At 45.8% G+C, this 12,027-nt stretch overlaps 1 protein-coding gene across 1 annotated transcript in view; it reads right to left on the reverse strand.

The window, feature by feature from the left end:
- Positions 1–5,025, reverse strand: part of CMTM4 (CKLF like MARVEL transmembrane domain containing 4) — an 86,201-nt gene extending 81,176 nt beyond the window's left edge. The window contains exon 1 of the mRNA XM_043983425.1: positions 4,735–5,025. Within this exon, the coding sequence (XP_043839360.1) occupies positions 4,735–4,920 (186 nt within the window). The 5' untranslated portion in view covers positions 4,921–5,025. The remainder of the gene's footprint in view (positions 1–4,734) is intronic.
- Positions 5,026–12,027: the final 7,002 nt, after the last annotated feature.

A 12,027-nucleotide genomic window follows, 5' to 3' on the forward strand; every position in this document is an offset into this window, starting at 1 on the left:
TTCATAGACCACCAACCACTAGAAACCAATCTCGATCCTTCTCTCTCTCTCTCTCTCTCTCTCTCTCTCTCTCTCTCTCTCTCTCTCTCTCTCTCACACACACACACACACACACACACACACACACACACACACACACACACACACACACACACACACTGAGCCAACTCCCGCTATCCTTTACAGCTTCTCTCCCTACTCTCTGAGGGACCACAAAATAAGTCTGCTCCCTCTTTCATTCCAGTCCTCTATTTTAGAAACTAAGTCCAAATTTGGTTTCTGGTTTTTGCCCTTAACCCTGAAATGTGCGTTTGCTGGTACTCTGGCAAGATGACTGTTAGATGCCCACATCATAGCTCATTCTTATTCAACAGCTAAGAAAGGACTGACGAGGCTACTGATATAAAGAATATGAGCCAATATGGCTTGTTTTAACCAATATATAAGACCTCTCTAAAAAGGTTGGAAATAATACACAATGAAGTTAGCATTACTATTCTGTGATGATGGGGTTGAGTTTTAACTAATTTTATGTAGGGTTTGTTTTCTCAAAAGCATTCTCCATACTTTGGCTTCCACATCACTTACCTTTTTAGCCTTATGGCTAACTATTTCCCTTTATACTTTCATCCCCAGCAAACCTACTAATAATTGTTCTCCATTCTGTCCTCTCCCGAATCTCCCATTCATGCTATCTCCTACACTTAGCATTGACTTCCCACCCAATTTGGTTTCTTCAAGGCCTAGTTTTGAATGCACCTCCTACATAAAGCCTTCCCATATCATTCAGCTTCAAGTTATCTTTCTTCTATCTAACCTCAGTGTTTTTCTAGACTTTTCTTTTTAACCTAGTATATTTCACTTTATTATAATTCTATAATATTACATTTACATTATAATTCTATAATTTATTATTATAATTACACAATTAAAAACAATAATAGCTAGCATGTCTATATTGCTTTAAGGGTTGCAAAGTGCTTTACAAATATTAGCTCATTAAACAACCCCAGGATGTAGAAGCTACGATTTTTTTCTATTTTACTGATAAGGAACCAGAGGCAAACAGAAGTTAAATGACTTGCCCTGAGTCACAGAACTAGTAAGTCCCTAAAGCTGGATTTGAACTTAGGCCTTCCTACTCCAAGTCCAGCACTCTATCCACCATGCCACCTGGCTAATGCTTACCTTAACAACAATGCTACTTTTTTTTAAGAACCTATAAGTTGTCCTTGGGGGAAAAAAAGACTCGAACCCTATCCTTTTATGCCCCTAAGAAAGTAAGTTGCTGGTGTGAAAAAACTGTCTTACTTCTTTATATTCATAGGATCAAATATTTAGAGGTTATCTAGTACAATCCCTTTGATTTACAAATGATAAAACTGAGGCCCCAGAATGGTTAATTGAATTGCCCAAGGTCACATAACTAGTAAGAAGAAAAGCAAGTATGATCCCCTGGGCACAGAGAGGTCTTGCACATAATAAACATTTAGATTATTCATAGAAGCACAGGACTTAGAAACAGAATGAACTTGAGGCAGTATCTAGTTCCATCTCTTTTTATGTTGGAGGAAACTCAGGCCCAGAGAGGGGAAGTAACATGACAAAGTCATACAGAGCCAAGATAAAACCCAGGTCATCTTACTCCAAATTCTGTGTTCTTGTTGCTATACATCAGTTGTTTAATTGAATTTGTTGAGTAAAGCCTGAGATCTCTAAACCTGTCTAATTGCCTCTGACCCTTCCATCCCATCATCCATACTTCCGTGTCCCCACTCCCGAGATCAGACAAATAACTATAAAGTTGCATGGCAAAAAGGGTGAGATTCTCTGTGGCCAAAACAAAACACAGCTCTGACATACCCACTGGCATGGTGCAATATCACCCTACCAAAATGCAATAATAAATACTATTAGCTTCAATTTCTGGTCTTAAGTAGATTTTTTGAATTACTTAAATTACTGCTAAAAAAAACCACCTCAGGAATAAAGTGATGCTGAGCATCATTTTAAACAAGCTATTTCAGGTGGCTGGTTCAAGTTTCCCAGTTACAGTATCTTATTTATTTGCAAAAATCCACAGGGCAAATAATTCAAGTCATTTAATATGGCTCATGTATTCCAATTGCCCAAGTGGCCCAAGTGCTGGGTTACTTCATTAACTTCTGCTCATACAACTAATTTAAGTCTTTTCAAAAGGAATGCAGGGGCTGCTAGGTGGCGCAGTGGATAGAGCACCAGCCCTGGAGTCAGGAGTACCTGAGCTCAAAATCCGACCTCAGACACTTAACACTTACTAGCTGTGTGACCCTGGGCAAGTCACTTAACCCCAATTGCCTCACTAAAAAAAATAAAAATTAAAAAAAGGAATGCATACCTGTCTTCCTTCCCAATTCCCAATCCACCCTCATCAATAATATACACACAGCAAAGAGACCTAATCAATCTTGGTAAACATTTCAACTTTTACCACATAAAGTCTATGCTAAATTCAAAGGTAGCCCCATTTTCTTTCTTTAAAACCTTTCAAACATTTCTGCAGGGCCTCAGGAGAATGTGTTCTTCCACACAGAGGAGATAACCATTACTCAGTAACTGTGCTATCTACAATCCTGAGATCTTTATTTAAAGGTGCTGACAAATTGTATTATTCCCAAGGAATGCTTGTAAAGCACAAGGCACTCAACACTTAGAAAAACCAAAACGCTGGGTATAGTTAAGTATCCTATGTTGCAAACAGATTCTTTGTCACTACCACAAACAACCATTACTGTCACAGGATTTAGAGGGAAGGAGGGTATGGGATAGAACTTTAGAGAGACCCCCCCTCCCCAGTCCTCTCATTTTACAGAGGAGGAAACAAGCACGGTACAAGGGCGTGTCCAGACCAAGGCCACACAGGTAAGCAACAGAACTACATGCCAAATTCAGGGCTCTTTCCATTAGACCACAGCTACCTTCCCAATAAATGCACAAAACAACTGAACAACAATTCAAAGGTATAGAAATTCAAGGTAAAAGAAGTGCTGATTTGGCTGGGAAGGCTTCTTGAAACAGAAGATAGGGCTCGATGAAGATGACACCTTAAGTACAGGATCTGGATTGTCCATGAGCCAGTTAGACACTGGCACCTGGAAGGGGAAACCGGCAGGGCTTCGGCTATATGGAAATGGAAGAAAAAAACAGAAGTGAGGAAGAAGCAAGGCAGTGAAGAAAGATGTTTGTGCCTAGGAGGAGACCAAAAGAAAAATAAGCTTCCTTTACCGGGTGTTTACTTCACAAGCTGGGCTGAAGTCTGACCCTGGAGACTGTTAATGAGTGGAAAGGAAGAGCGCTTAAAACGCAGCTGAAAACGCAGCTGAAAACTGATCCCTGCTGTCAGTAAGAGTACTATCTGTTGTAGAAGCATGAGGAAGAACAGACCTCGGAACCGGGCAGAGAGGCACAGAACATCTAAGGAAAAGGTTGCTCTCCACGGGGGCTTTAAGCCTAGCTACTCCACTTCAGGTTGTTTTGCAACTCGTTGCAGAAAAGAACAGGCCTAAAGAAGGCAGAATGGGACGGGTGCCCACTGGAAGGAGGAGGAGGAAGAGGAGGAGGAGGAGGAGGAAGAGGACTGGGTGTGCCCTGCCTGGACCCAGATGTGAAGAAACTACAAAAGGCACCAACTGTAGAGTCTCCTTAGGGACTACCCTAAAGGAAAATTCACAGGTAGCAGGGCTAAAGAAGGTATCACGATAGTGAAGAGTCGCCACTCCCAGTTCTGCCAATGATTCACAGAGTGGCTTTGGATCAGTCGTTTCATCTGGCTGAGGCTCAGTTTCCTTATTTGTGACACCAAGAGGATGGGTACTGGGAATGAGAAAGGGAGAATGGAAGATGGGGCCCGGGGTGAGGGTGGGGGAGCGGAGGGAAGTATCTGAAGAGAGAAGACCCAGTTGCCTTGGAGGGCAAGACAACAAGACCTAAAGAGAATACAAGGAAAGGAACCCATGGGGGGGGGGAATCTTCCTGGGGAGTGGGGAGGGAGGGAGACCTTATTCTAGTGGTTGGCTGTGGGGAGGAAGCAAAAACCGATGTCTTGGGGGGAGGGAAGAGGAATGGGAGAACACCATTTGGCCAGAATGGGGACCCCTTGCAGGGGCAAGGGGGTGGTACTCCCATGTTTGGGGGAAATCATCTGGCTGGATGAAGGGGGGAGTGGGGGCCGGGGAGGAGAACTCTAGCTCGGACAGTGCTGGGATAAGGATCCTTTGCCTCAGGCAGGGACATCGACAGGGTTGAGTTCTTGCGCAGGACTGCGGAGTAGGGGGTCCCCTTGGCTAGTGCAGGGTTAGGGGGAGGGCAATCCCTTGACTTGGGGGCAGGGTTGGCTAGGAGGGGGGACTCCGTCCGGCTTACAGGGGTCGCGTTCAGGGGGCGCTGGCTCGGGGGGTCCACCCCCCGGTCGGGGGGAACAGGGCTGATTCTGGGGGGATCCCCCCCGGTCAGGGAGCGAGGCTGGCTGGGGGGGGGGGATCCACCAGGTTAGGGAGTTGGGCTGGTTCGGGGTCGGGGAGTAGGACTGGCTCAGAGGGAATCCCCCCGAGTCAGGCAGCAGGGCCGGCTCGGGGGGTCCCCCCGGGTTCGGGAGAGGGGCTGATTCTGGGGACTCCTCCCGGGTCAGGGAGCGGGGCCGGCTGGGGAGGGGGGGGGGGTCCTCCCGGCTCTCGGCCCCCGGGTCGCGACACGTACCACTTGGGCGAGCTTGAGGCGGCCCGGGGCGCGGCGCAGGTAGTCGGGGTGGCAGCGGAGGCCGCCCAGCCCGCGGCGCTGGCTCACGGGCTCCGTGGTGGGCTGGTAGGGGCTGCTGGCCCCCGAGATCATGGAGGTGCTCGAGGCCTCGCCCTCGAAGCCGTCCAGCTCCTCGCCGCTCCGCATGTTGGCTCCCCGGGCGGGCGGGCCTCCCTCAGCGGGGCCACGCCGGCTGCATCGCGGGCCCGGCCCGGCCCGGCCTGGGCGGAGGGACCCGGAGCCGCCGCCGCCGATGCCGCGAGGCCGCAGCCGCCGTTGCCGCCTCCTCCGGCTCCCGGGGCTCCTGGCGCTCGGGCGCCGCCTCCTCTCGGCGGCGGAAAGGGAGGGAGGGGCGGGAGAGGCGGGAGGAGCGAGGGAGGGGCGGGCGGGAAGGGGGGAGGGGGCGTCCGCGGCTCCCCGCCGCAGCTGGAGCCTTCCCTCCCCCGCCCGCTCACCTGCCGCGGCCGCCCCGCCTCCAGCCCCCGCCCCCCCGCGAGACCTGGGCTCCGCCTACCTCGAGCTCGAGCACGAGCATGGGGGGTGGGGGGGAGAGAAGGGGAAAGGGAGGGGGCGCCCGGGACCCTACCCCGCCAAGCCCAGAGGGTAGAGGAGGGAAGGGGGCTGCGGGAGCCAGAAGGGGCGGAGCCATACCTAGCGAGGGGTGGGGACTGAGAGAGGCCTGTGCCCCGGGCCAGCGGCCGAGGGGAAGGGGCTGCAGTTAGCAGTAGAAGGGGAGGAGGGGGCGTACGTGGACCGCCTCGAGAGGAGAGCTGAGGGGGGAGGGGTGGCTGTCTTCCAGGGAGGGAGCTGAAGAGAGGAGGGAGGTTGAGGCGAAGCTAGCTACCGCCTCCGGGTAACCAAAGGGGAAAGAAATTTGCTGGGGACCGGACCTAGTGGATTGGGGCTCCGGATGGTGGCAAGGAACTGGGGGGCGGGGCGCCTCCTGGGCAGAGTTATAGAAAGAAAGGGAGACCCGAACCACAGAGTGGGACTTCTTAGGGAGACCTCAATTCAGATTGCGCCTCAGACACGAGCTGTTCAGTCGTGTTTGCCTCTTCAAGACCCCCATGGACCATAGCGCCAGGCCCTTCCATCCTCCACCATTTCCCTAAGTCGGTCCAAGTTCATGTTCGTTGTTTCCATGACACTGTCTGTCCATCTCATCTTCTGTGTGACTGTGGGCAAATCACTTCAGTTCTCTCTGCCTCTCTTTGCCTCTGCCAAAAATTTGGATAATAATAGCACTTACCTCCCCGGATTGTTGTGAGTATGAAATGTGATCATTTTTATAAAGTGCTTTGCAAACCTTAAAACTCTGTATAGCTTTTAAATTCTTGCTAAAGTAATGCTTGTGGACTGAGTCAGGGTCTGTCTCTTGAGAGCAAAGGGAGCTTGCGATGGTTTGAGGGAATTTGACTTGAGGAATTCTGGAACTTCCTCACTGAAAATGAATCAGCTCCCTTTGGCTTGAGAGACACAGAGGTGGAAGTAGGAGGATTCATAATTGGTTCCAGATATTAGTGGCAGAATAGAGGGTGGCAACAGCGTTTTATTAGGAGTGGGAAGAATTTGGGTTCTGGTTTTATAATAGCTGTTTGACTTTGGGCAAGTCACATTCTCTCTGGGCTTCGTCTCTTCTAGGAATTCTCATTGTGCTTGTGCCTAAGCTATGTTTTTCTTTGAGACTTTGCTTACAGATGTTTGGGAGTCATTCTTTTCGTGGTTTGGGTCTTGAGCATGCCTGTCACCATAATAGCTTTTTTATGGTGGGATTCGTTTTTTGGGTTGGATTATTCTTTCCAGCCTTCTTCCTGGGGTCAGTTTTTTTTGGTTAGGACCAGTCTTTGCACTTCTTGAGGGAATGCCTGAGCTAATCCTGCTTTTGCTTTCTTGAGGTACTGAGTATTGTGTTAATTCAGGATCTAATGGACTGCCCAAGTTGGAGACCTGCAAGTTTTCAGTGCTTTCAAAGTGGTGTGATGCAGGACAGAATCTAATCACTGCCCACTCCACCCCACCCCCCAGCTCTGAAAGTTTTGTGGGTTTGGGTCTGAGCAACAAGATTGCTGGCTCACTCTCTTTGGAGTTTCAGGAGACTGTTGCTACTGGACTCCCCAACTATCAGCCAGCTGGAAAGCTCTGCTGGTTCAGTGTCAGAACTATGTAGGCTTCTCTTTGGTCTGGAGTTTGTGCTCTGGTTATTTAGCTGCAGGTTTGAGACTGGCCTGTAGACTAGAATTACTGTTTTCATCTAAACTTTCTACCTGCCTGGGGCTGGCAACCACTCTTCACCCTGGAACATCACTCCTACACTCAGGCCCCTTCTTCATCCCACCGTGTATCTGTGACTCAGAACTGGGTAGTAGGAGACGGAGTTGCCATTTGGCAATTCCTGAACTGCACACAAGATGAAGCCCCTCTATGCTGGATATGGTATTCTTCTTGCTCTGGTTACACATCCTCTCCTTTCCTTGGAATGCTTCTAGTCAGACCCTGTCCCTGGTGTCAATAAACCTCTCTTTCTGTCCCCCAATGTTAACTTGAGCTGGAAAAATGGCTCACTGTGATTTTTTTCCCCTCGAATTTCCTTATAAGGATTTGATCTGTGTTTTCTAAATGTTTGGAGAAGTCTGGGGAGGTGGGGGAGTTTCCTGTACCTCTCCCTGTTACTCTGCTATCTTAGTTCCACCTCAGCCCCCAGACCTTTTTCAAACTGTTGTCTAGTCACTCCATTTTAATGTAAACTCTTTGAGGACTGGGATGGTTTTGTTTTCAGTTCATTATGTTTGTTTGTTTGTTTGTGTTCTCCCAGTGCCTAGAATGTAATAAGTGCTTGTTGAATTCTTCTGAATGTCTTCCCCAATATAGTAAAGCTGATTTTTTTGAACCCAAGTACAAGCCTTCACATTAATCCCCAATTTCATTCCACAGGTTCATTTTGAGGAAAGTGCTTTTAAAAGTACTGCATGGAGGGGCAGCTAGGTGGCACAGTGGATAAAGCACTGGCCCTGGATTCAGGAGTACCTGAATTCAAATCTGGCTTCAGACACTTGACACTTACTAGCTGTGTGACCCTGGGCAAGTCACTTAACCCCCATTGCCCTGCCCCCCCCCAAAAAAAAGTACTCCATGGAGGTGAGCCATTAATATTCTCAATTTTTTCCAATGTTTTTTGTTTTTCTTCCATAGTAATTTCCCCCATTGATCCCACCTACTTCTAAGAAGGAAAAATATCTAAGAAAAACCTAGGTTCACAACTGACCATGTTGTATACAACATTATACATCTGTTAGTCCCTTACCCTCCTTACTGAGAGAGGTGTATTTCATCAGCAGTTCTCTGCAACTGAGCTTGGTCATTAAAGTTCATCCACTCGGTTGCCATTTAGCATTCTTTTCCTTCGAGTTATTGTAGCGATTACTCCTTTTTTCTGATAGTACTTACTTTTTCTCTGCTTCAGTTCATACAAGTCTCATGCTTCTCTTGTGGAAACATATTCAAAATCTCTCTTTTAATTCAACTGAAACTATCATGAAATACATAGCTCTCTAGTCTTAAGTCCTTTTCTGGACTATTCCTGCTTTCTCTTAGGCCTAACCCTTTTCTTTTAGGAAAGTGTGTAAAAGGTCAAGAATGAAAGCTAAGGCCCTGGGAAATGGGGTTAAGGGTGCTTCAAACAAGAAATTCCTCTTGGTTTAGTTAAGATGCCTTCCCCATCCCCTAAAAGGATGAGAATTGGGATCCACCTGAGGGAAGATCCCTCTTTCCCCATTCTGATGGTATCTTTAGGGTACTGACTCGGGGATCCCTTAAGGGCAATGGTCAAAGCAGCTTTAGGTGATTCTCCAAAAAGATTTAATGACTCTTGTTCAATTAGATGGAGTAGAATCTTAACCCCAAAGTGAATTGTGGGTTTTTTAATCATATTTTTCTTGTCGATTCCTATAAATGTTCATAATAATAATGGCTAACATTTATATAGCACCTACTATGTGCCAGGCAGAGTGCTAAGTGCTTTACAGATATAATCTCATTCAATTTTTTTTTTAAGTGAGGCAATTGGGGTTAAGTGACTTGCCCAGGGTCACACAGCTAGTAAGTGTTAAGTGTCTGAGGTCGGATTTTGAGCTCAGGTACTCCTGACTCCAGGGCCGGTGTTCTATCCACTGTGCCATCTAGCTGCCCTATCTCATTCAATCTTAGTAAAAATGTTTCATGTTAGAGACATCAGAGGAGATGTGGGGGACTCTACAGGTTTGCGCATCTCTCTCTCTCTCTCTCTCTCTCTCTCTCTCTCTCTGAAATTCTTGGATTGCTCCAATTTAAGAAGATTGATCACTTAGAAAAATTGTTTCCCTCATACCTGTGCCTAAAACCCAGAGTACATTATTCATATTTTTCCCAACACCGAGTTTCTCTTAATCATCATTTTTAATGGCACAATCAGTATACTATAAAGCAAATTACCCTATACTCAAACTCTTCAGGAAAAAAAATTCATGAGTGTAACCCAGGTTTTTGAAAGCTGACGTTCCTTCTTTCACAGGATCGTCATCCATCTGCTAGATCCCTCAGTATGGGGATCTGCCAGGGCTCTGTCGCTGGTCCTCTTCTTTCTTTAAGCACTTTTCATTAGTTCCCACAAGTTCAAGTATTACCTGTACATGGATAATTCCCTGAGCTACAAATCATGCAACATCAACTGCCTGTTATGTATCTCCTCTTGGAACACAGGCATCTCAAACTCAATGTGTCCAAAATATGATCTTCCCCCACTAAACTTGCCACTCCTCTAAAATTCCTAATTTCTGCCACTATCCTAGTTTGGGGCCTCACCACCTCTTCCCTCTGCTATTGCAATAAGCTTCTAAATGATGTTCTTGCTTCTAGTCTCAGTATTTGCCAAGCCAGCCTCCAAACAGCTGCCAAAAATAATCTTCCTAAGACATAAGCCTGACTGGGTCAGTCAACTGCTTAAACAGAAAACTTTCCCATGTCCCGTCATTGCCAATGGTATAAAATATAAAGCCCCCCAAAACCTGACTCATACCAATCTTTCCTGCCTCACTTCATATTTCTCCCCTAAACAATGGACTTTTCCCATTTTACACCTCTTTACACCTCATAAGGTGTCCTCCCTGCTTTGAATGTATTCCTTCCACATCTCTGACTCTTGGAATCTGTGTCTTCCTTCAAGGCTCAGATCAAGTGATGCCTCCATGAAGCCTTCCCTGATCACCTCAATTGTTAGTGTCCTCTTCTTCCTCAATTTTTTTCTTGTACTACATCTATTTGTATACATAGTGTACTTACTACCTCTCCCTCTCACCCCCTCCCCCACCCAAATAGAATATATGTTCCTTGAAAGCAGATACATGTTTCCTTTGGTTCCTGTTCTCTCCAGTGCCTAGTAAACAGAGTGCCTTTCCACACAGAAGGTACCTAATATATGTTTGTCAAATTAAACTCAATTTGAGGAGATGCTGATGAAGTGATTTATATATGGTTGATGTTCAATAAATGTTTATTAATTGTTTTAAATCTATGGGGAATTTATCACAGGCAAATTTTTAGGTACAGAAATTCCCCAGCAGATTTGAAATGTTTTCTATCATCTCTCCCTAAACATTCTGTCAAGACTAATTAAGGACATTAATAAGGGTCCTATTGGTAATTCTGTTGAGATAGATGCTTATACATGAACTTGTCCATGAGAGTGCTTCAAAGGACTCTGGGCTTGCACAATTCTGGGGGTTGATCCCAAGAGTGTTAGGTTCTATTTTTGTTTAAATGCCCCCATTCCAGAGTAAAATTTCAGATATATCTGAACAAAGCTTAGGTATGGCTTGTATTTAGGTTTCCCCAAATGTGAGCAACAGGGCTCCACTTCCCCACCCCATCAAAGCTCCACATTAAAATTGATTATCTGAAATTAAAAAAAAAAATAAACTAAGGACAAAGTTACAAGCCATCTATGATTTGATCTGCAAAACTGGCATTTGCATCTCAAACCAGGTCACCTGAATCCTCAGAGGTCAGAGACCAAGAGTGATTTACAGTAATGGTTTTTATAAGAAAAAAGAGAAATTGGAAAAATTATAGAAACTTGTTTTGAACATAATTCAATTGGACAAGGCAGGTCACCTGACTAGTTAGCTTCTCCAAGACTTTCTTAATCCTTTGCCAGAAGTCCTTTTCTTCCAGGTGGTACCTTTTGGAACCAAAAAGTGTGCTGGGAAAGAGGAACTTGTGGTCAGTGGTTAGCAGCCTCCCCCCCCCAATCTTCCTTAACAGATTCCATGACTCAACTTAGACTCTTGCTAAAGAAAAATAAAAGGGGTCTTAACCTCTGGCTAACTTTTTTCCACTTGGCCTCTGGTCGACCTTGCTTTCTACTTAGCCTTTGGTCAACCCCCACTTTCTCCTAGAAAGGGGGACAGCCTTTTGAAAAACCTTATAATCTTATGATTATTTTATTCTTCTAAATTACCTGCTACTAAATAATAAAGTCTTCTCAATCTATCCATTAAATCTATAGGTAACCTAGACCTAAGAGACTATATTAGTCTGGCTTAGTTTAGGGCTAGCTCTTCCTAAAGAAGGGAGCTTAAGGGGGCAGCTAGGTGGCGCAGTGGATAAAGCACTAGCCCTGGATTCAGGAGGACCTGAGTTCAAATGCGACCTCAGACACTTGACACTTACCCTGGGCAAGTCACTTAACCCCCATTGCCCCGCCAAAAAAAAAAAAAAAAAAAAAAAGAAGGGAGCTTAATCCTATAATCAAACTAAAAATAAGTCAAAGTAATCAAAAAGAGCTGATTTCTTTTTCACACAAAGGTACTCAATATGCATATAGATATCAGGTAATGGGACACCTTTAAACAACCAACAGAGAAAATCCGTAAGATACAAAGTCCTCACAGGAACCCATATACTGTAAGGGGCTAAAATTCTAGCTAAACCATCTAAAATCTAATGAGTGGTCGCCATTAAATTGTAAGCTTTAGCAAGAGTATCTAAATGTTTAAGTATTTATTAAAGAGCATTAGGATCAGAGAGAAAGGTAAAAATCTAACTATTTCTAAGAGACCCCATCATCCAACCTGCCAGGGCGAGATCAGGAACCAAAAGAGGAAGAACCCTTCTGCCAGCTTCCGCTTCCTACTTTGTGTCCTCCTCCCAGAAATGGGAGGCTCCTCAAGTTGATTGGCTGGTTACCTTGATAGACAGTACCCACAAGCAAACATCACTTCC

The sequence above is a fragment of the Dromiciops gliroides genome, chromosome 2 (assembly GCF_019393635.1).
Source record: "Dromiciops gliroides isolate mDroGli1 chromosome 2, mDroGli1.pri, whole genome shotgun sequence".
Taxonomy (NCBI): Eukaryota; Metazoa; Chordata; class Mammalia; order Microbiotheria; family Microbiotheriidae; genus Dromiciops; species Dromiciops gliroides.